Source organism: Myotis yumanensis, unplaced genomic scaffold (assembly GCF_028538775.1).
Source record: "Myotis yumanensis isolate MYYU_CA2020_CCGP unplaced genomic scaffold, mMyoYum1.0.hap1 SCAF_2, whole genome shotgun sequence".
Lineage (NCBI taxonomy): Eukaryota > Metazoa > Chordata > Mammalia > Chiroptera > Vespertilionidae > Myotis > Myotis yumanensis.
Genome location: NW_027223753.1, coordinates 27932695 through 27949756, shown reverse-complemented (window position 1 = coordinate 27949756; position 17062 = coordinate 27932695). Strand labels below are relative to the sequence as shown.

General features: G+C 58.3%; 1 protein-coding gene across 1 annotated transcript; it reads right to left on the bottom strand.

The window, feature by feature from the left end:
* Positions 1–1158: 1158 nt before the first annotated feature.
* Positions 1159–16702, bottom strand: PTCH2 (patched 2). The gene is made up of 22 exons (XM_070403260.1): positions 16584–16702; positions 15944–16136; positions 9399–9588; positions 9222–9291; positions 8964–9055; positions 7956–8151; positions 7280–7401; positions 6991–7138; positions 6782–6913; positions 6540–6695; positions 6363–6455; positions 5911–6036; positions 5694–5812; positions 5230–5578; positions 4773–5085; positions 4550–4692; positions 4286–4466; positions 3870–4150; positions 3626–3763; positions 2468–2610; positions 2285–2384; positions 1159–1901 (listed from the first exon to the last, which is right to left on the bottom strand). The coding sequence occupies exons 1-22, from the start codon at positions 16653–16655 to the stop codon at positions 1635–1637; spliced, it is 3624 nt and encodes a 1207-aa protein (XP_070259361.1). The 5' UTR covers positions 16656–16702; the 3' UTR covers positions 1159–1634.
* Between the last annotated feature and the right edge of the window lie 360 nt (positions 16703–17062).

Below are 17062 nucleotides of genomic sequence, written 5' to 3'. Positions count from 1 at the left end.
GGTACACCCCCTAGTCTAGTTTCCAAGCCAACTACTGTACTCACTTATCGTAAGTCTTTTTAGGTATTTTAGTGTTGGTTCAGCTGCATTAGGCTTAGTTTTTTCATTTTTGGTCAGAACATGATTATCTGGCCTTGGGGTGGAAGGTGAGGTATGAGAAGGCAGTACTCTCAGGGTGGGATTGTTCCTGGTGAGTGGGTGGCTGAGACTGAGCCCTGGAATAGTTGGGGAAAGGCAACAAAAGATCCGCCCCCCACCCCACCCTATGGACTGAGGCCCAGTACTCTAGTCCAGGGGTGTGGCCAGAGTCTGCAAGAGCTCTGTGCAAGGGGACTGTTCAACCTTCACAGAAAAAACATCTTCCATACAGTGCCTCACTGGTTCCTAGCATAGTTTCTGAACAGTCCCCCACTGATCCCCTGGATGTCTGGCCTCAGGGGTGCCAGGCTGACTGCTAACCTATAGAGGCCTCTGCCTTGAGATTGGTCTGGGGGCAAAACTGAAATATCTCCCCAGACCCCATCTCTTCCATGGGCTACTTTCCTGATCTCCCATCGCACTTTCCATCTGCTGATGGCTGTGCCCTCATCCATGCCTGGCATGCGGCTGAAACAGGAAGGGGGCAAGGCGACTGGGGGTGTGCAGGGCTGGATTATGGTGGCTGAAAGCCACACAGCAGCGTTTGACACTAAAAACATTTATTTTTATTTTTTAAAATATATTTTATTGATTTCTAACAGAGAGGAAGGGGGAGGGATAGAGAGTTAGAAACATCGATCAGCTGCCTCCTGCACACCCCCTATTGGGGATGTGCCCACAACTAAGGTACATGCCCTTGACCGGAATTGAACCTGGGACCCTTGAGTCCGCAGGCTGACGCTCTATCCACTGAGCCAAACCGATTAGGGCGACATTTAGGTCATGTTGTACGCTAAGCACTCAACCCAGACCATTACCAAGCACATGACCGACATTTGCTGAACATCACCTTCACTCCTGGGTGAATAAATAGACTGCGGCCATGTGACAAACATTGAGAACCTGGGGCCTTTCCCACCCAGGAACAGAGCAGCCCTAGGACCTCAGGTCCTGACATTTTTACTTGCAAACTCCCAACTCTGTCGGAAAGAAAAGCACCAAAGCCATTTGAGATGAGTTCATATAGAATATATTTCACTCTTTAAAAATAAAACTTTCAGCATAGCTAACATCTGTACAAACTACAAAAATAAACATCTTCATATAAATAATTTATGTGGTAGGAGGTAGGCAGGGATACAGAGAGCCTACCCAGGAGTCACCAGGCAGTGGGGGCCAGGACGACCGGCAAAGGGTGCTAGAGGGTCCCTCAGGCTTGGTTGGCTGGGGGCAGCAGTGGGGGGGTGCTGGTTTTACTCCTACCCGGACACAGGGACAGGCACGCGGGACCCAGTGTGGAAGGCTGCTCACAGCCTAGGTGCTGGTTCTGTGCAGACATCAGGGAGGTCTGTGATGGCCGAGTCAGGGGAGGGGGTGCAGGCAGGCGGCAGCAGCAGCAGCACTCTCCAGGAGTCCGCCCTGCACTCAGTAACCACCCCCTGCTTTCCAGTGACTTCACGTGGCCCAAGCAGGGCCTCCATGCTTCAGCTGCGCTTTCACTCCGGGGCTGGACACGGTCCCCTAGAAGTGAGGTTGCTGGAGCCGTTGGCAGCCGGTGTGGCAGCAGGGGACCAAGGAGGCTCATCAGAGGCTGGGTGGATGTAGGCACCAGGCAGTGGGGGCGGGTGGAGGGCCACGGTCATGGAGGTAGTCACTCTGGCGAAGCTCTGGGGCAGGGTGGGGGACAACCCCCACCTGAGCCCTCCTGTTCGTGGAGCCGGGGGCCTCAAGGCCTCGGGGCTCTCTTTGTACATCTGTACCACCTGGGGAGAGACACCAGCCCGTGAGCGCCGGGCTGGAGCCCCGATCCCCTCAGCACCTGCCTGGTGCATCGCCATGGCTGTTGGGAAGCTGGGCCCTTGTTGGCCAACGGACAGGTGTCAAGGCCTGGACAAACCGTGCACCTTGCTCTGGACCCTAGAGGCTAAGGTGGGTTCTGTAAAGAAGCCAGGAGGGATGAGGGCAGGCCATGGTGTCGGGGCAAAGGGGAGGCTGCCACCTTCAGTTGGTAGCGCCTCATGGGGAGGATCCTTGGGAGGTGAGCCCTGACTCTTGGCCGCTGAGGGCACCTTGTTCTGGCTCTGACCCTCCCCCTGCCCGTCCCACTCCGTCCTCTGGGCCAGGAGCAGAGGGAGGGCCTGGTCACCTCTGGTGGGGGGCCCAGGATGGACAGCAGCACAGGCAGCAGCACGAGCCCATGGAGGAGGCCCAGGAGTGTGAGCACCGTCAGCACCACGAAGAAGTACCTGGTGGGGGTGGGAGGTCAGCCTGGGCAGGCCCCGAGGTCAGCACGGGCAGCCCTGCCCCCCTGCCCTGCGCACCCCTCTACCTTACGATGAAGTCAAAGTTGGAACCAGCAAGCATGAGCAGACCCAGCAACGTGGAGACGGCCCCATCGGTCACCGGGGCAAACGTGTGCTCGAGGGCCCGGGCAGCCCGCAGGTTCCGGCTGCCCTGGGTGGTCAGGAAGCCCTGGGGGAACAAGTGGTCCGGGAGTGGCTCCTCAGCCAGCTCTGCTAGGTGCCCGCTGCCGTCATCTGCCCCTGGGGCACCCACGCCCTGACCCACAGGAGGCCGGGTGGGCCGAGCGCCTGGGAGCTGTCCAGGCAGCGTGCACGAGTCTGTTTAGGTGGCACTGTACAGATGTGTCTGGTGAGACACAGAGCACTGTCCACAATAGGTTGGCAAACTACAGCCCGTCACCTGTTTTTGTAAATAAAGTTTTGTTTAAACACAGCCACATCCATTCACATCTGCAGTGTCTGTCTCTGCTTTAAGGCTACAATGGCAGAGATGCAATGGAGACTATAGGACTTGCCAAGCCTAAAATATTTACCACCTGGGCCTTTACAGAAACAGCTGGCCTCCCTGGTCTGGGAGGTGGACACCACCATGCTGTCACTTCTCAGGGCGGCATTTCTATTCTTTGCACTTCTCCCTCCGCATGCTGCCTTCTGCCCCCTCCCCCCCGCAGGGGTATAGTTCTTATGATCAGAACAATAACAGGGCTATTGTGAGTGGAAAAAGAAGGGAGCTGTTTGTGTTGGTGCCTCCAGCTGGTTGAGGCCCCTCGACGTCCCACTCCTCCCTGTGGGAGAGCCTGAAGCTTTGCCAGGCCGGTGCCTGCCTCCGTTCTCCGGCCTCTGTCTTGCCAGGAGCCGTCCTGCCCCGCATTGCCATCTGCCTCCGTCCGTTTCTCTGACCCCCTTCACAGTGAGGCCACCCAAAAGCAGCACTGGGTCCCGTTTTCTCTCCTTCCACTCTGCTCAGGGCTTTGTCCCTCGTCTCGGCTGCAATGGCTGCTTATTTATTTGCTTACTTGTTTACCACTATCCTCTAGAATATAAGCTCCTTGAAGGTAAAGCCTGCCTGTACTGCTATCATAGCCCCAATTCCTAAGTAGTCCCCAGCACATAGTAGGTGCTTGGTAAGTATTTGCTGCATCCTGAGTCAGCTGGCCCACGCCTCCCCCGGTGCCTATGCTCACCAGAGCCACATGGACTGTGAACTCGACCCCGATGCCCACAGAGGCCACAAGGATCACCACGGGGATGGCGCTCAGCTTGATGCCCAGGAAACCCATGATGCCAAAGAGCTCCACGGTCATCACTGCCAGGACCAGCACCTGGGGAGGGCAGAGCTCAGCCGGGGCTCCTGGGAGGAGGGGGGATGGGACGGGCAGGAGAGGGTGGGGAGCCCTGGGTCTCTCCGCCCCAACCCTGCAGACTCACTATGAGGCCGGCTGTCCAGGGGTTGAGCAGCAGCAGGGCACAGACGAGGAACGTGCACACCAGCAGGATGCAGACCGCCAGCAGGAAGCAGCGCCGCAGGCCCAGGTACTGCTCCCAGAAGAGGAAGGGGGAGCCGCTGGGGTAGGCACGCACCCCGGCCTGGCCTGCCTCGGCGCATGCTGCCCGGGCCCCCTCGATGGCCTCCACAAAGTCCTCCGTCTTCTGGAGGCCGCGCAGGAGGAAGGGGAACTGGGCAAACTCCAGGGGCTGGGCCGCCGGGACTGTGGAGGGGAGGGGGCGGCAAGGAGAGGAGGGGTGGCCAGTGAGCACGGGGAGCAGTGGGCAGGGCCTTAGGGTAGGGCCTGTGTGGCCCAGGCCGAGGCTCTTCTGCCCCCCTCCCGCTCCCCAGGACTCACTGCGCAGGTTCTCCCCGGTGGTGTCGTACTTGTCGTGCAGCCACTCGGGGGGTGGGGGGTAGAAGTTGGCCTGCGAGGCCGCCAGGCCCAGGGGGTCACTGCTCACCCACACGGTCAGCCCCACGTAGAAGAGCTCGGGTGGAACCAGCCCCTCCGTGTCCACCAGCTTCCTCGTGGTCAGCTGCGGAGGCAGGGAGGGCTGAAGGCCTGGGCCCGTGAGGCCGGGTCCCCTGTGCCCCCCGAGCCGTCCAGCCCTCTCCCCACCTGGCTGAAATCCAGAGGCTCCCGGGCGTCCCCGGTCTGGATGAGCAGCTTGTAGGCCAGGGCCCCATCCTCAGAGCCATTGCGGTACGAGTGGCGGGTAATGCGCCCAGAAGCCCAGTCCTGGTCAAACGCAGCCTGGATTCCTGGGGAGGACAGGGAGGGTGCAGTCAGCCTGGGGCCGGGGTTCTGCCGGCAGCAACCTCCCGCCGTCCCCTCGCCTCACCCTGCAGCCAGTTGCGGTAATAGTGCAGCCAGGTGCGGGGCGCCTGAGTGGCGGGTGGCGGCAGCACGGCCTTGAGGGAACTGAAGCGCTGGTGCAGATCAAAGAGGGCGCGTTGGGCGTGGGCGTAGTCAAAGCCACCCTGTGTCACCAGGGCCACCTCGTACAGGGAGAAGTACCTGAGCTGGGCGCTCAGGAAGGCATGCTCCTTGGTGCCCCGCGGCACCACGTCGGTCAGGGCCAGCCCGTCCTGCACCAAGGTCGCTCCGTAGAGGCTCAGGCCCAGAAGAGCCCCAAAGAGGACCAGCACCACAGCCTGCGGGAAACGGCAGCTCCGTGGAGGCCCAGGGACACCCCCCAGCCAGCAGATGGTGGGCTAGGCCCCTGCCCTTCTTGGGGCCCAGAGACACCTAAGTGCCTGCCCCGGTCCACGCCCCCTCCTCTGGGCTTGGACTCTTACCTTGGCGCGTGACTGGAGCAGCAAGGGTGCAAACTGATGGCGGGCAAAATGGGCAAGAGTCCAGCGGGCACAGGGCAGAGACTTGTAGGCTGCCTTCTGCCTTGTTCCCTCCTCCTGGCCCAGGAGGTCCCGAGTGGACCCTCCCGGGCTGAACAGCTCAGACCTCAGTGGGTCAGAAGGTGGAGGCACCAGGTGGGCTTGGGGAGGCAGGCTGGTGATCACATGCTGGCTGCTGGCGTCACAGTGGGCGAAGGCATGGACGGTGGCAGTCAGGTGGGCAATGCCCACTGGTACTGTCCTGTCCGCCAGCTCCTGGGGCAGAATCTGAATCACCCGAGCAGAACAGGGGCTGAAAGGCAGAGAGACGGGTGACAGGTCTGTGCCGGGAAATGCTAGTGAGGGGACCGGGTGGGGGTGCCAAGGGAGGCCAGCCTGGCGGGATGGAGGGGGGTGAGGGGCAGCACCTGGAGAAGCAGCAGAGCACATCGAGGCGCTGGCAGTGGCGCCGGTGCAGGTCCAGGCTGAGGACCGCCGGGAAGACGAGCATCACGGCCGCAAAGTTGCAGCCGACCACGACGGCCGCCTGGGGACGGGCAGGGAGGGCGCAGAGGCTGGGTGAAGCACGCCCGCCCCGCGCCCGCCACGCGCCCACCCCGCCCGGCCCTCTTCCCGAAGCCTCACCTGCAAGGAGAAGGCCCGCAGCGCAGGGATGGGAACGAGGGCGGCCATGAAGAAGGCCACCATGTTGTTGATGGATGTGAGTGTGACGCTGGGGCCCGTGCGGAGCAGACACTCGCCCATGCGCTCCTGCCAGGACAGGGGAGGGGCCTGAGTCTCCGGGGTGCAGTGAAGGGGCGGCGTGGGAACGTGGGACGGCCGAGGAGGGACAATGATCACACAGCAGCTAACAGTTCCCGAGCACACGTGCGGCCACACACACTGTCCCAAGCACTCGACTTGAATTACCTCACCGATCCGCACGCCAACCTTTATGATACAAGCACAGTATTACATCCACTTACAGATGAGGGAGCTGAGGCAAAGAGGTTAACTACCGGCCAAGGTCACCCAAACCAAGAGGCTCTTAACCCCCGGGCTGACCCCACAGGCCCAGGCCGCAGAGGGAAGCGCACCTGCAGGGGGGTGTCAGGCGGGGCCTCCGCGAAGGCGTGTGCCAGCAGGAATATGTCATCCACGCCGATGCCCAGTGCCAAGAAGGGCAGCACCTAGAGGGGCACAGGGCGGGCAGCTGGAGGAACCGAGGAGCCCGAGCTGTGGGCACCCACGTCTGCCCTGCAGTCCCGCTGTACCTGGGTGGTGGCAGCATTGAAGGCGATGCCGAGCAGGGCGCAGAGCCCGAGGCCCGAGGCCACTGCCAGGGCCACCAGCAGCACCCCGGCGAGGCCCACGGCACCCTGGGACTGGGCACAGTCCCACCGTAGCATAGTCACACAGGCGTAGGCCAGCTGCGGGGAGAGAGGACAGTCTGGGACAGGGGTTCCCGGGGCAGGCACCGGGTGGAGGGGGGCAAGGAGCCAGGAGCGGGACCCACCATGAGCAGATAGCCGCCGGCCACGCGGGCAGCGCTGACTTCGGAGAAGGCCTGCAGGATGTCATCCAGGGTGGTGGAGGAGAAGGCGTGGATCTGCTGGGACGCGTTCTCGGGCAGGGCCTCCTGGGCCAGCTGGAGACACAGGGTGGGTCTGAGGGGCAGGAGGCGGCGCGGCCTCAGGGCACCGCCCTGCCTTACTCCACACTGACCTGCACGAAGCGCCGCTGCCAGGCCTGCAGCACGGTGCCCGCCTGCTCCTCACTCCAGCTGATGTCGTGCGTCTGGTAGTCACCCCGGAAGTGCTCGTACAGCTGGCGGGGGCTCATCAGCAGGAAGGTGCTCTGCAGGGCCTCGGCCCTGGGGAGGGGCAGGAGTCCGGGTCAGCGCTGGCCTGGATGCCAGGGGGGGGCGTGCCGGGGGCTCTTGACCGAGCTGCCTGGAATTGGAGCGTGAATTCCCAGCCTGGGGTCCCCTTGCCAAGTCCCAGGAGGGCCCTACCTGAGCAGCTGTCCTTGGGGGTTCCTGGCCACGCCTCCCAGCAGCAGTTCCTCCTGCCAGTGCATGAACTTGTGGGAGAAACCGTGGCAGCCCCCGCTCAGTTCCTGAGCCACGTGGGGAGCCTGGAGGGGGCAGAGGAGGGTCATCACTCAGGGCTCTGGCTGTGGGAACCGTGTCCCTGGGCTGGTCCCTTCAGGAACCACGGAGCTCTGTAGGCCTGAAGGGCAGATAACTTCTGAGCTTCTGGCCTGGGCTTCAGTGACCTGCAGAGACGAGGCGAGGCCACAGGGCGGAGCAGGGGCCTGGGCTAGGCTGCTGGGAGGAGCTGGCGTAACTGGGTGGGTTTGGGGGAAAGGCCCATATTCACAGGGACACTCGGGAAACTAGGTATGACATCGTGCTTAGCTACTTTTTCTCAGTTTCCCTGGACAAGTCTATTTTGACAAATTCCAGCCTTTCTGGCTTAGAAAAGGACACAGGGATTCCTGTGCCACGGGCGGGTTCCCTGGGAGAACGGATTGAGAACGGAACACTAGGTGTCTAGCACAGTGGGGACAGGGTAACAACATTCGGGAAACGGGGGGCAGAGCTCAGATGCTCCCTCCCATCCCAGGAAGAGAGGAGGGAAAAGCCAGGAAGACAGCCTTGCCCTGCAGGCCTGCCGGCCGGAACCCACCTGCCGGCTGTGGTGGTTGGGAGCGCTAGGTGGGCAGTGAGGGTCGTCAGGGTTCAGGCAGGGCCGCCCCACGTAGGCCTGGCCCACCTGTGCCTTGGCCAGCAGCTCCCGGAAGCCCTCAAGGGCGGCGAAGGGGCCCAGCTCCTCCAGCAGCTGCTCGGGATCCAGGTTGGTCCACTGGATGTCGGGACGGCCGCTGAGGGGAGAGCCCGTGGCTGGTGAGAATCAGGGATCAATTCCCACCCTCCAAACTGCTGCGAGGGGACCAGTGCTGCACCCCAGCTCCTCCGCATGGAGGGAATGCAGGCTCGGCCTCCCAGGGCCCCCAGGCTGCTGCACCCCAAGCTCCTCCGCATGGAGGGAATGCAGGCTCGGCCTCCCAGGGCCCCCAGGCTGCTGCACCCCAAGCTCCTCCGCATGGAGGGAATGCAGGCTCGGCCTCCCAGGGCCCCCAGGCTGCTGCACCCCAAGCTCCTCCGCATGGAGGGAATGCAGGCTCGGCCTCCCAGGGCCCCCAGGCTGCTGCAGTAGCCGGGGATGGAGGCAAGGGGCGAGGATGGACATCAGCACAGATGGGAAAGGCTCAGAAAAGCCCGGGGAGTCCCTTCCCAAGCCGCCTACCCTTAGCTCTAGCACAGAACCATATGGGCACTGCTCCTAACAGGTTTCCTTTCTGGCCTGGGCAACAGCGTAGCAGATACCCGGCTAACTCTCCTTGGCACTGTCTCTTTCTGGGGATCTTTCAAAAAGATCTTGGCTCAGGTCCTACAGACCTTCGTGTTTTGTCCCGTCTGATAAGACAGGTCTGCCTCTCCTTTGGGCGAGGAGATGGGGGACGTGGAGAGAGCTGGGCAGCCCTGCTCTGACCGTGGCCTGGGAGGTCACTGGGCCCTTGGTAAGGTTTTGATCGCCTTTACTCCCACCCCTCTTTTCTGCTGGAGACGTCCCCGCACCCGCCCACGACAGGCAGGGCCCCGGGTGGGGGAGGGAGGGGGGAGGGGCACTCACGGCAAGTAGGCAGAGCCCCCTTGGAGCTTGGCTCCCTCCCAGAAGCAGTCGAGGGGGGTGAGGATCACGCACGGGAACAGCTTCTCAATCATCTGCCAGGGACACCCCGGGCCCCATGAGTCCTGCCTCGGGGCTCCTTTCTCCATGACCTTTGTGGGGTCCCTCCACACCCCCCACCTCCCGACTCGGCCTCCCAGAGCGCCCCCTCCTTCAGGAAAGGCTCCAACTCCACCCGCGCAGAGCAGCTCAGGAACTCACCCGCTCAATCATCCCATTTTCAATGAGGGGAACTCCTGACTTGTAGCAGATTTTGTTCAAGTCCCAGGACCTGCAGTAGCCGGGGGCACAGGCAGGAGGTCAGCAGAGGGGGATTCCCACTCCGGCCCTGCCCTCGCACGCCTCACCCCCGGCTGCTCGGGGACCTGCCAGACTCACTTTCCATAGAGCGATACTTGCACTTTGCTGGCGGTGAGGGCTGCCTGGAGGTGGAGGCGCAGTGCCTCAGGTGTGAGGACGTTCTCCCCCTCCTGGCGCGGGGTCTGTATCAACATCTGGGAGGTGTACGCAGCCTCCTCGCCCAGCTTCTCCTTGGTGTACTGCAGCTCCTGGCTCACCCGGCTGCCCACTGCCAGAGCAAGGAGGAGAGCGCAGGGGAGAGAGCACAGGGGATCAGACTCTGGGGGATGCGGGGCCCTAGCCCACGATGCCCCCCAGGACCAGTGGGAGAAGTGCTGCTGTCCCCCCCTCCCCTCCTCGCCGTTCTCCCTGATGGCCACCCTGACGCCCCGGCTCCGCAGGAAAGCCAGAGCCTAGTGGTGTGGCCTATGGGATTCTCGTGTGGTCTAAGAACTGAGCATGAACCAACTGGCTAGGTTTGGGGCAAAAAACTAAAACATGAGACATTAGTTTGAGCTGGGCCAGGGCTGGGGTGATGGGCACCGTGCTGAGGGAGCCCTCGCTCAGTCCCTCTCCGAGCTGGTGGGGAAGACGAGGTGACTAAAGGGGCCAATAGGGAGGCTGCCCTAAAGGAGCAGGGCTGGGCAGCTCCTAGCGCAGGTTGCCCCGGCAGTGACTACAGTCACACCGTCCTGCCAAGAGGGCAGGGCAGGGAGTGCCTGGAAACAATGGGTCTGCCGTGGCACAGGCGAGGGGAGGATCGCAGTCTCATAGTGTGACACCTTCATACACTGGGCCCCGCACACAGGAAGTCCCTGGACTCAGCTCATGTCCCTGGCAGCGGTGACAGCAAAGCAGGCCAAGGGGAAGAAAGGGACCCCGATCCCTTTCACCAGCCTCCCTGCCAGACAACCGGGGTCCCAGTGCCAGGCCCGCCTCGGCCTCCTCAGTCTCAGTGCCCCTCCCGCCCTGCACTGTGCTGGCCATGGAGTCAGGCTCTGTCACTGGGGCTTGGGGAGGCGAGGAGCTGACTGGTTTGGAGGAGGGCGAGGGGCTGGTGCCCTTGGTCTGGTCTTAGACCCAGTTCTGCCTCTACCTACCTGGGCCCACACGCACTGCCTCTCTGAGATGCCAGTCCCACTGGCATCATCATGCTCCCCAATCTCTTTTTCAAACCCACATAATCTTCTCACTCATGAGAGCCCCAAACCCTTGGTTCCCCCCCAAAACAGATCTGCTTATATACTTACATCCCTGACCCAAACCCCATTTCTGGCCCCCCCTCCATGAACCCAGTTTCACACAGCCACCCTGCCCCCTTCCACCTACTCTTTTTTTTTTGAGAGAGGAAGGGAGGGAGAAAGGGATGGGGGGTTGGGGAGAAAGAGAGAAAGAGACATTGATTGCTTACCTCCCATACGAGCCCTGACCAGGGATTAAACCTTCAACCTGTGTATGTGCCCTGACCAGGAATCGAACCTGAAACCTTTTGGTGTATGGGATGACGCTCTAACCACTGAGCAACCTGGCCAGGGCATCCACCTACTCTTTTTCTGCCCCCTGACTCCCCACTCCTCTCCCAGGCCTGCACTACAGTGCTTATGTCACCAAGCTCAGGCCAGAGCTGCCACGAGGAAGGATGGGAGGGGAGGACAGGGATCAGCTCCCCATAGGGAGTGAGTGCTGAGGGGAAGGAGGGAGGGCAGAAGGAAGGAACCCAGAGAGAACTAATAAGAAAGCAGGAGAAAAAACACTGACAATTTCAAATACAACATCAAAGAGAATAAAGAATCCTGAGAAAAAACGAGGAGAGAAAAGATAAACCTTGGCTGACAGTGACATGATAGATACGGGGACAGATGACCTGGGATGTATTGTACGAGCAAGAAGAGAGCACAGGTGCAGGGGAGAGCACGCAGGCTCTGTGAAGACCTGGCTTTGAGCCTTGGCTCTGACACTCAGTCTGTGCTTGGGGCAAAGTACTTAGTCTCTGACCCTCAGTTTCCCCATCTGTAAAATGGAGACAACGCCTACCTCGGTAGAATTACAATAAATGCAGGCACAGTCCTTACAGAATTGCCCAGCACGTAGTAGGCACAGACACAAAGTTATTACTCAATCATTGCTGGGAGAGAAATGATGTGACAGAAAAATGAGAAAGAACTGGAGAAAAAAATGACTGTAAGTGAGCAGGGAGGAAATAGAATGGGAGGAGACATCAAAATCGACATTTGTACCCCAGCCGGTTTGGCTCAGTGACTAGAGGGTCCCGGATTCGAATCCGATCAGGGGCGTGTTCCTCAGCTGTGATTTGATCCGCAGCCCTGGTCCGGGCTCTTGTGGGAGGCAGCCAATCAATGTGTCTCTCACATCAATGCTTCTCTCTGTCTCTCCCGCCCCCCCCCCCCCCTTTTACTCTCTCTAGAAATCAATGAAAAAATATCCTTGAGTTATTAATAACAACATAAATCGATATTTGTTAAAAACTTTCATGCCTACAAAAGGGAGAATATAACTAGTCAGCTAGCATGAGCATGGAAAAAGAGCCCACCTTATAGCTAATCCTATAAACGCAAATTAAAAGGGCAATAGCCCTAGCTGGTTTGACTCACTGGATAGAGCGTTGGCCTGGGGACTGAGGGGTCCCGGGTTTGGTTCCGGTGAGGGGCATGTGCCTTGGTTGTGGGCACATCCCCAGTAGGCACATCCCCTGTGCAGGAGGCAGCTGCTCGATGCTTCTCTCTCATCGATGTTTCTAACTCTCTATCCCTCTCCCTTCCTCTCTGTAAAAAATCAATAAAATATATTTTTTAAAAAAGAGCAATACTATCTATCAAATTAGCAAAAATAAAATGTTGATAGCACTCATTGCTGGCTTATAAGAGTGATAGAAACATCAACGATGAGAGAGAATCATTGCTCAGCTGCCTCCTGCACACCCCCTACTGGGGATTGAGCTCGCAACCTGGGCATGTGCCTTGACAGGGCATCGAACTGTAACCTCCTGGTTCTTAGGTCGACGCTCAACCACTGAACCACGCTGGCTGGGCGATTAAAAAAAAAAGAGTTAGATTGTGGAGGGCCTAGAAAGTGTGCTAAGAAGCTTGGCCTTGATTCTGGAGCCTCCACAGAACCTATAGAAAGTGATGGAGGGACTCTTACCAGGGACGGACTACGCAAGATTTAGATGCACCACAGGAGGGCAGTGTGGAGGCAGATTTGAAGGTGAGAGGGACAGGATCAGTCCCTCTCTAACAGACCTTGCTTTCCTTGGCCATCCCCTGAAGGGCCTAATGATTCAGGGAAGTCGGGCCCCTTCCCAGCCTGGGGGGTGGGGGTGGGGTGGGGAGTGTGGGGGGGTGGGTGGTGGGGGGGGGTGAGGGGGTGGTGGGGTGATGGGGGCATCTGATTAGTCTAACAGTGGTTGGCAAACTGTGGCTCGGCAAACCGCGGCTCGAGAGCCACACGCGGCTCTTTGGCCCCTTCAGTGTGGCTCTTCCACAAAATACCGACTTCTGCGCATGGGCCACGAAGTTTCAATCGCACTGTACGTGGGCGCCCGCACGTGGTATTTTGTGGAAGAGCCACACTCAAGGGGCCAAAGAGCCGCATGTGGCTTGCGAGCCGTGGTTTGCCGACCACGGGTCTAAGAAGTCAATCACAGTAATTCCACTGCCTTCCCCAGTGAAGAATTTAGGCACAGAGTGCTGCCCATTCTTGCCAACGTGACCTTATGGGAAGTGAGCTGGGAGGCTTCTGGTACTGAAGCAACCATGACAAGGAGGTGACAAGTCTGAGGACGAAAGCCCAACACGCTGAGGAAGGCAGAGGAGAAAGGTACTTAGGCATTAGTCCTGAGGTTGCTGAATTAACCATCCTGGAACTTCTCTACTGTCTACTGCCAGGTTTCCTGTTGCAGGGGGTGACAACTCCATCTTCTCCCTTCCTTCCCCCCCTTTCCTTTCTCTTTCATGTGGCTAAAAGCATACCAAACGATACAATCAGAAATGTCCTGCTGGAGAGTGAGAAGGGCTTCCACTGGCAAATGTCAAGGGCCATTGGGATATTTATAACATCGTTCACAGTCCATACGAAATTATCAACTTAAAAGCAAGCCTGCTGTATTTGGTCAAACATTTAATTAACTCACCCCTAATGCCTTAGCAGGTCCAGACCAAATGATTTCTCGGGCCTTATATGGGCCTGCGGGCTGGATGTTCCCCACCCCTGAACTAGAGCAATGGCCACCAAGGTGAGAAGGAGGGTCTGTAATGAGAGAAGGTAAGAAGGAAGAATTTGCTGGTTTAGTAACCAATTAGGTGAGCAAGGAGAACTGAGGCTGACCTCTAAGGTTATAGAAAGAAAATCTAAGTATTTCCATGGATTTCAGTGGTTCTACCAACTGCTGATGTGTGGCCATCCCTTGCCTTCTAGATAGAATGGCGATGTATTTCTTATTTTCAGGGACAGGTCCAATTTCAAACCATCTCTATCACTGTTTCTGTAAGTACCAGTTGGGCTATATGTTGTGATTTTCATTTTAACGATCTATTTCTGAGACCTTTCGGTTTTTCTTTAAATTAATCAGAAAGGACAAGTCACATTCCAACTCTCACCAAGGCAAAGCTGGAGCTGGAGAAGACCCTGAACTCGGATAGCCAATGTCTCGCTTTTTCTTTGCTTTCTGTGTTAGTAAAATGGAAAGGAATAGAACGTTCCTTTCCATCCTCACCTAGATTAGCTCCTCACTGAATAGGGCAGTGATGGTGAACCTATGACACGCGTGTCAGAGGTGACACGCGAACTCATTTTTTTGATTGATTTTTCTTTGTTAAATGGCATTTAAATATATAAAATAAATATCAAAAATATAAGTCTTTGTTTTACTATGGTTGCAAATATCAAAAAATTTCTATATGTGACACGGCACCAGAGTTAAGTTAGGGTTTTTCAAAATGCTGACACGCCGAGCTCAAAAGGTTTGCCATCACTGGAATAGGGCATTGCTGGGAGAAGCCTCACTACAGACTATAGAGAAAAGATCAGGTCAAGATCACTGCTTTGACCTCACCCCCAGCCCAAGCCAGTACAGGGCAGAACGGTATTCTAAATAAAGGAAAAAGTGCTAGGAATTGGCTACACCACTTCACCACTCTCCCAGCAACAGCAGCAAAAATCTGGTGGGATCTAGCCTGTCCTGGGCTGGGGTGTAGGGAAGAGAATGAAGAAACGTGGAGGTGCAAGCAATGTTGAGATGGGGAAGATTTGGGGAATGGAGAAGGAGGAAGAGGGGGGAGACAGCCTCCATTGTGGCAGGAAATCCAAGAGTAATTTGGGACCACCCAGGCAGCAGCGGTGTGGGTGGGGGTGTGTGTATGTGCGTGTACGCACATGTGTGTCCTGGGGCCGGGGGCAGGCAGGCACGCATAAACATTGCCCTCAACCCCAGGCTGGCCTCGAGTGTGTGTGTGTGTGTGTGTGTGTGAGTCTGCAGAGGGCTGGGGTGGGGTGGGGATGGGGTGCGGGAGCCAGGCAGGCAGGCAGGCAGGCTCTAAGAAACATCTGCTCTGGATCCCAGAGCTTGCCAGCATTTGAAGTAACTTGAGAGTGTGAGACTCTAACCTAGGCCCTGCCCTTGGGTGTGGGCCAGGGCTGGGGGAGGTTTGGGGAACCTACAAATGCAAATTTTTAGGCAAGAACAGAAGGGAGTTTGACTCTGTTAAAGGGCTGCCCTATGAAAGCAGGCCCCGGGAAAGGAGATAGTTATGGCAAAATTATTACTAAGAAATAATTTTAATCTAATACTTCCATGAGGAAGTGAGGATTTGGTCTCCAGGAAGTGCAGATTGACTAAATGGTTGCAGCGGGCTGGGGTCTGGGGCCTGGGACCTCTCCCTGGAGCCCAGTCAGGTGATTTACTCAGCCTCCCCAGCCCTCCAGTTCTAACTGCTGGTCTCCAGGTCAGATGGGATCTCTCCCTGCCTTCTCTTGTACAACATAATCATATTCTGCGTTGTATCATATTCCAGTACATGTTTTACTTTGCTACTAAAAGATGGGTCTTTTAAAAAAAGTTGCCTTTGCAAATCCTGCCATGCAGTTCAAAAATACACATAAAAGGCGGGCAGTGAATGCTAGACACACACTCACAGATGACTATCCTATATACCTATTCACAGACCCCATCAGATGTCCACTACGGGTGTGGGCGGGAGCAGTGCTGCCAGATGCCGAGGCTCCGGCGGGCAGGTGTCCCCTCCAGACCCAGAACCAAGTCCACTGGAACTCAGTACCAGCTCCCCACTCTGTTCTTCTTTTTTAAAAATTGATTTCAGAGAGGAAGGGAGAGGGACAGCGAAATAGAAACATCAATGATGACAGAGAATCATTGATGGGCTGCCTCCTGCCTGCCCCCTACTGGGGACCGATCCAGCAACCTGGGCATGTGCCCTGATGGGAATGGAACCCTGCACGACCTCCCGGTTCCCAGGTCAAGGCTCAACCTGTGAGTCACCTGGGCCAGGCCTCACTCTGTTCTTGTCTTGGGCTCACCACACCCCAGCAGCTCAGTGTCTACAACTCACCTTCCACCCAGAGCTGTTCCAGGTCTGTCTCAATGATGGCCACACGGAGGCCCAGTGCCAGGGCCCCAAAGGCCAGCAGTCCCAGGAAGAGCACTTTGCCACAGTGTCTCTGGATCCTGCAGCCCAGCGAGAAGAGCAGGCCCTGGAAGTAAGCTCGAAGCCAGAGCGGAGCCTTCAGGCTCCCAGCTAGGATCTGGGATGGGAAGAGAAGGGTCAGTCGGCATTACTGCACCAGGGCACAGAATCCTCCCCTTTTCTCCCTATGTGCACCCTCTGCCGAGCACTAGCTTCTTGGTTTCTGGGTGCAGGACAGGGTGGACCTACACAGTCACAGGGCCAAACATGGAATAAGACTGAACTCCATTTCCTGTTCTCCTACCAATGCACACTGAGGAAGGCAGAGACCTGTTTTCTGAGAGTAGGATACATATATACACACCTGTTCTCAGGTAGGAAGGGATGAAGCCACAGACACTCTCACCGGCCGAAGACACACACACACACACACACACACACACACACACACCCCTTTCCCAGGCGGGCAGTAACACAAGGCGCTTAGAGACGTCCCACCTTGCACTGACCTGAGTGACAGACCCGGGGGTCCCAATCTTCCTTTCCCGGCTACCCCTCCACTCACCTGGGGCGCTGCGGATCCAGCTCGGGGGGTGTAGTCCGGAGGCAGCTCCCCGAGGGGTGGCCGCCGAGCCATGCTGGCGGGAGTGGGGGTGGGGGGCTGGGCGCCCCCAGCCCGCGTTATCTGGGAGCCCCCATAGGCTGGTCTGATCCCCCTGTACCGCGGGACCCCGCGTTGGGATTCAGCGGGACGGCCCGGGCGCGGGGCGTGGGAGAGGGTCGGGGGCAGGCGCGCCGCGGGGGCCGTGACCCAGAGGCGTGCGAGGCGGAATGAGTCCCGCGTGCCCGCAGAGCTGCAGCCCGCGACGCCCGCGCGGCTCGAGGTGGCGACCGCAGTGCCGAGGAAGCGTCTGTAGCCCCAGAAAAAGGGCGAGGGCAGGGGCGACGCTCTCCCATTGGCTGAGGGGCCGGCAAATTACCCAGATCCGCGCGGCCCGGATCTGCTGCTAGGCAACGGCGCCGCGGGGGGTAGCGCCGGAGACC

Excerpts from the sequence above, each read along its gene's own strand:
- PTCH2 (XM_070403260.1), bottom strand. The coding sequence starts at position 16,655 with ATGGCTCGGCGGCCACCCCTCGGGGAGCTGCCTCCGGACTACACCCCC. Across the intron at positions 3,764-3,869 it reads CCTGGACAGCCGGCCTCATA|GTGCTGGTCCTGGCAGTGAT; the intron begins GTGAGTCTGCAG and ends TGCCCTCCCCAG. Across the intron at positions 2,385-2,467 it reads AACTTTGACTTCATCGTAAG|GTACTTCTTCGTGGTGCTGA; the intron begins GTAGAGGGGTGC and ends CACCCCCACCAG.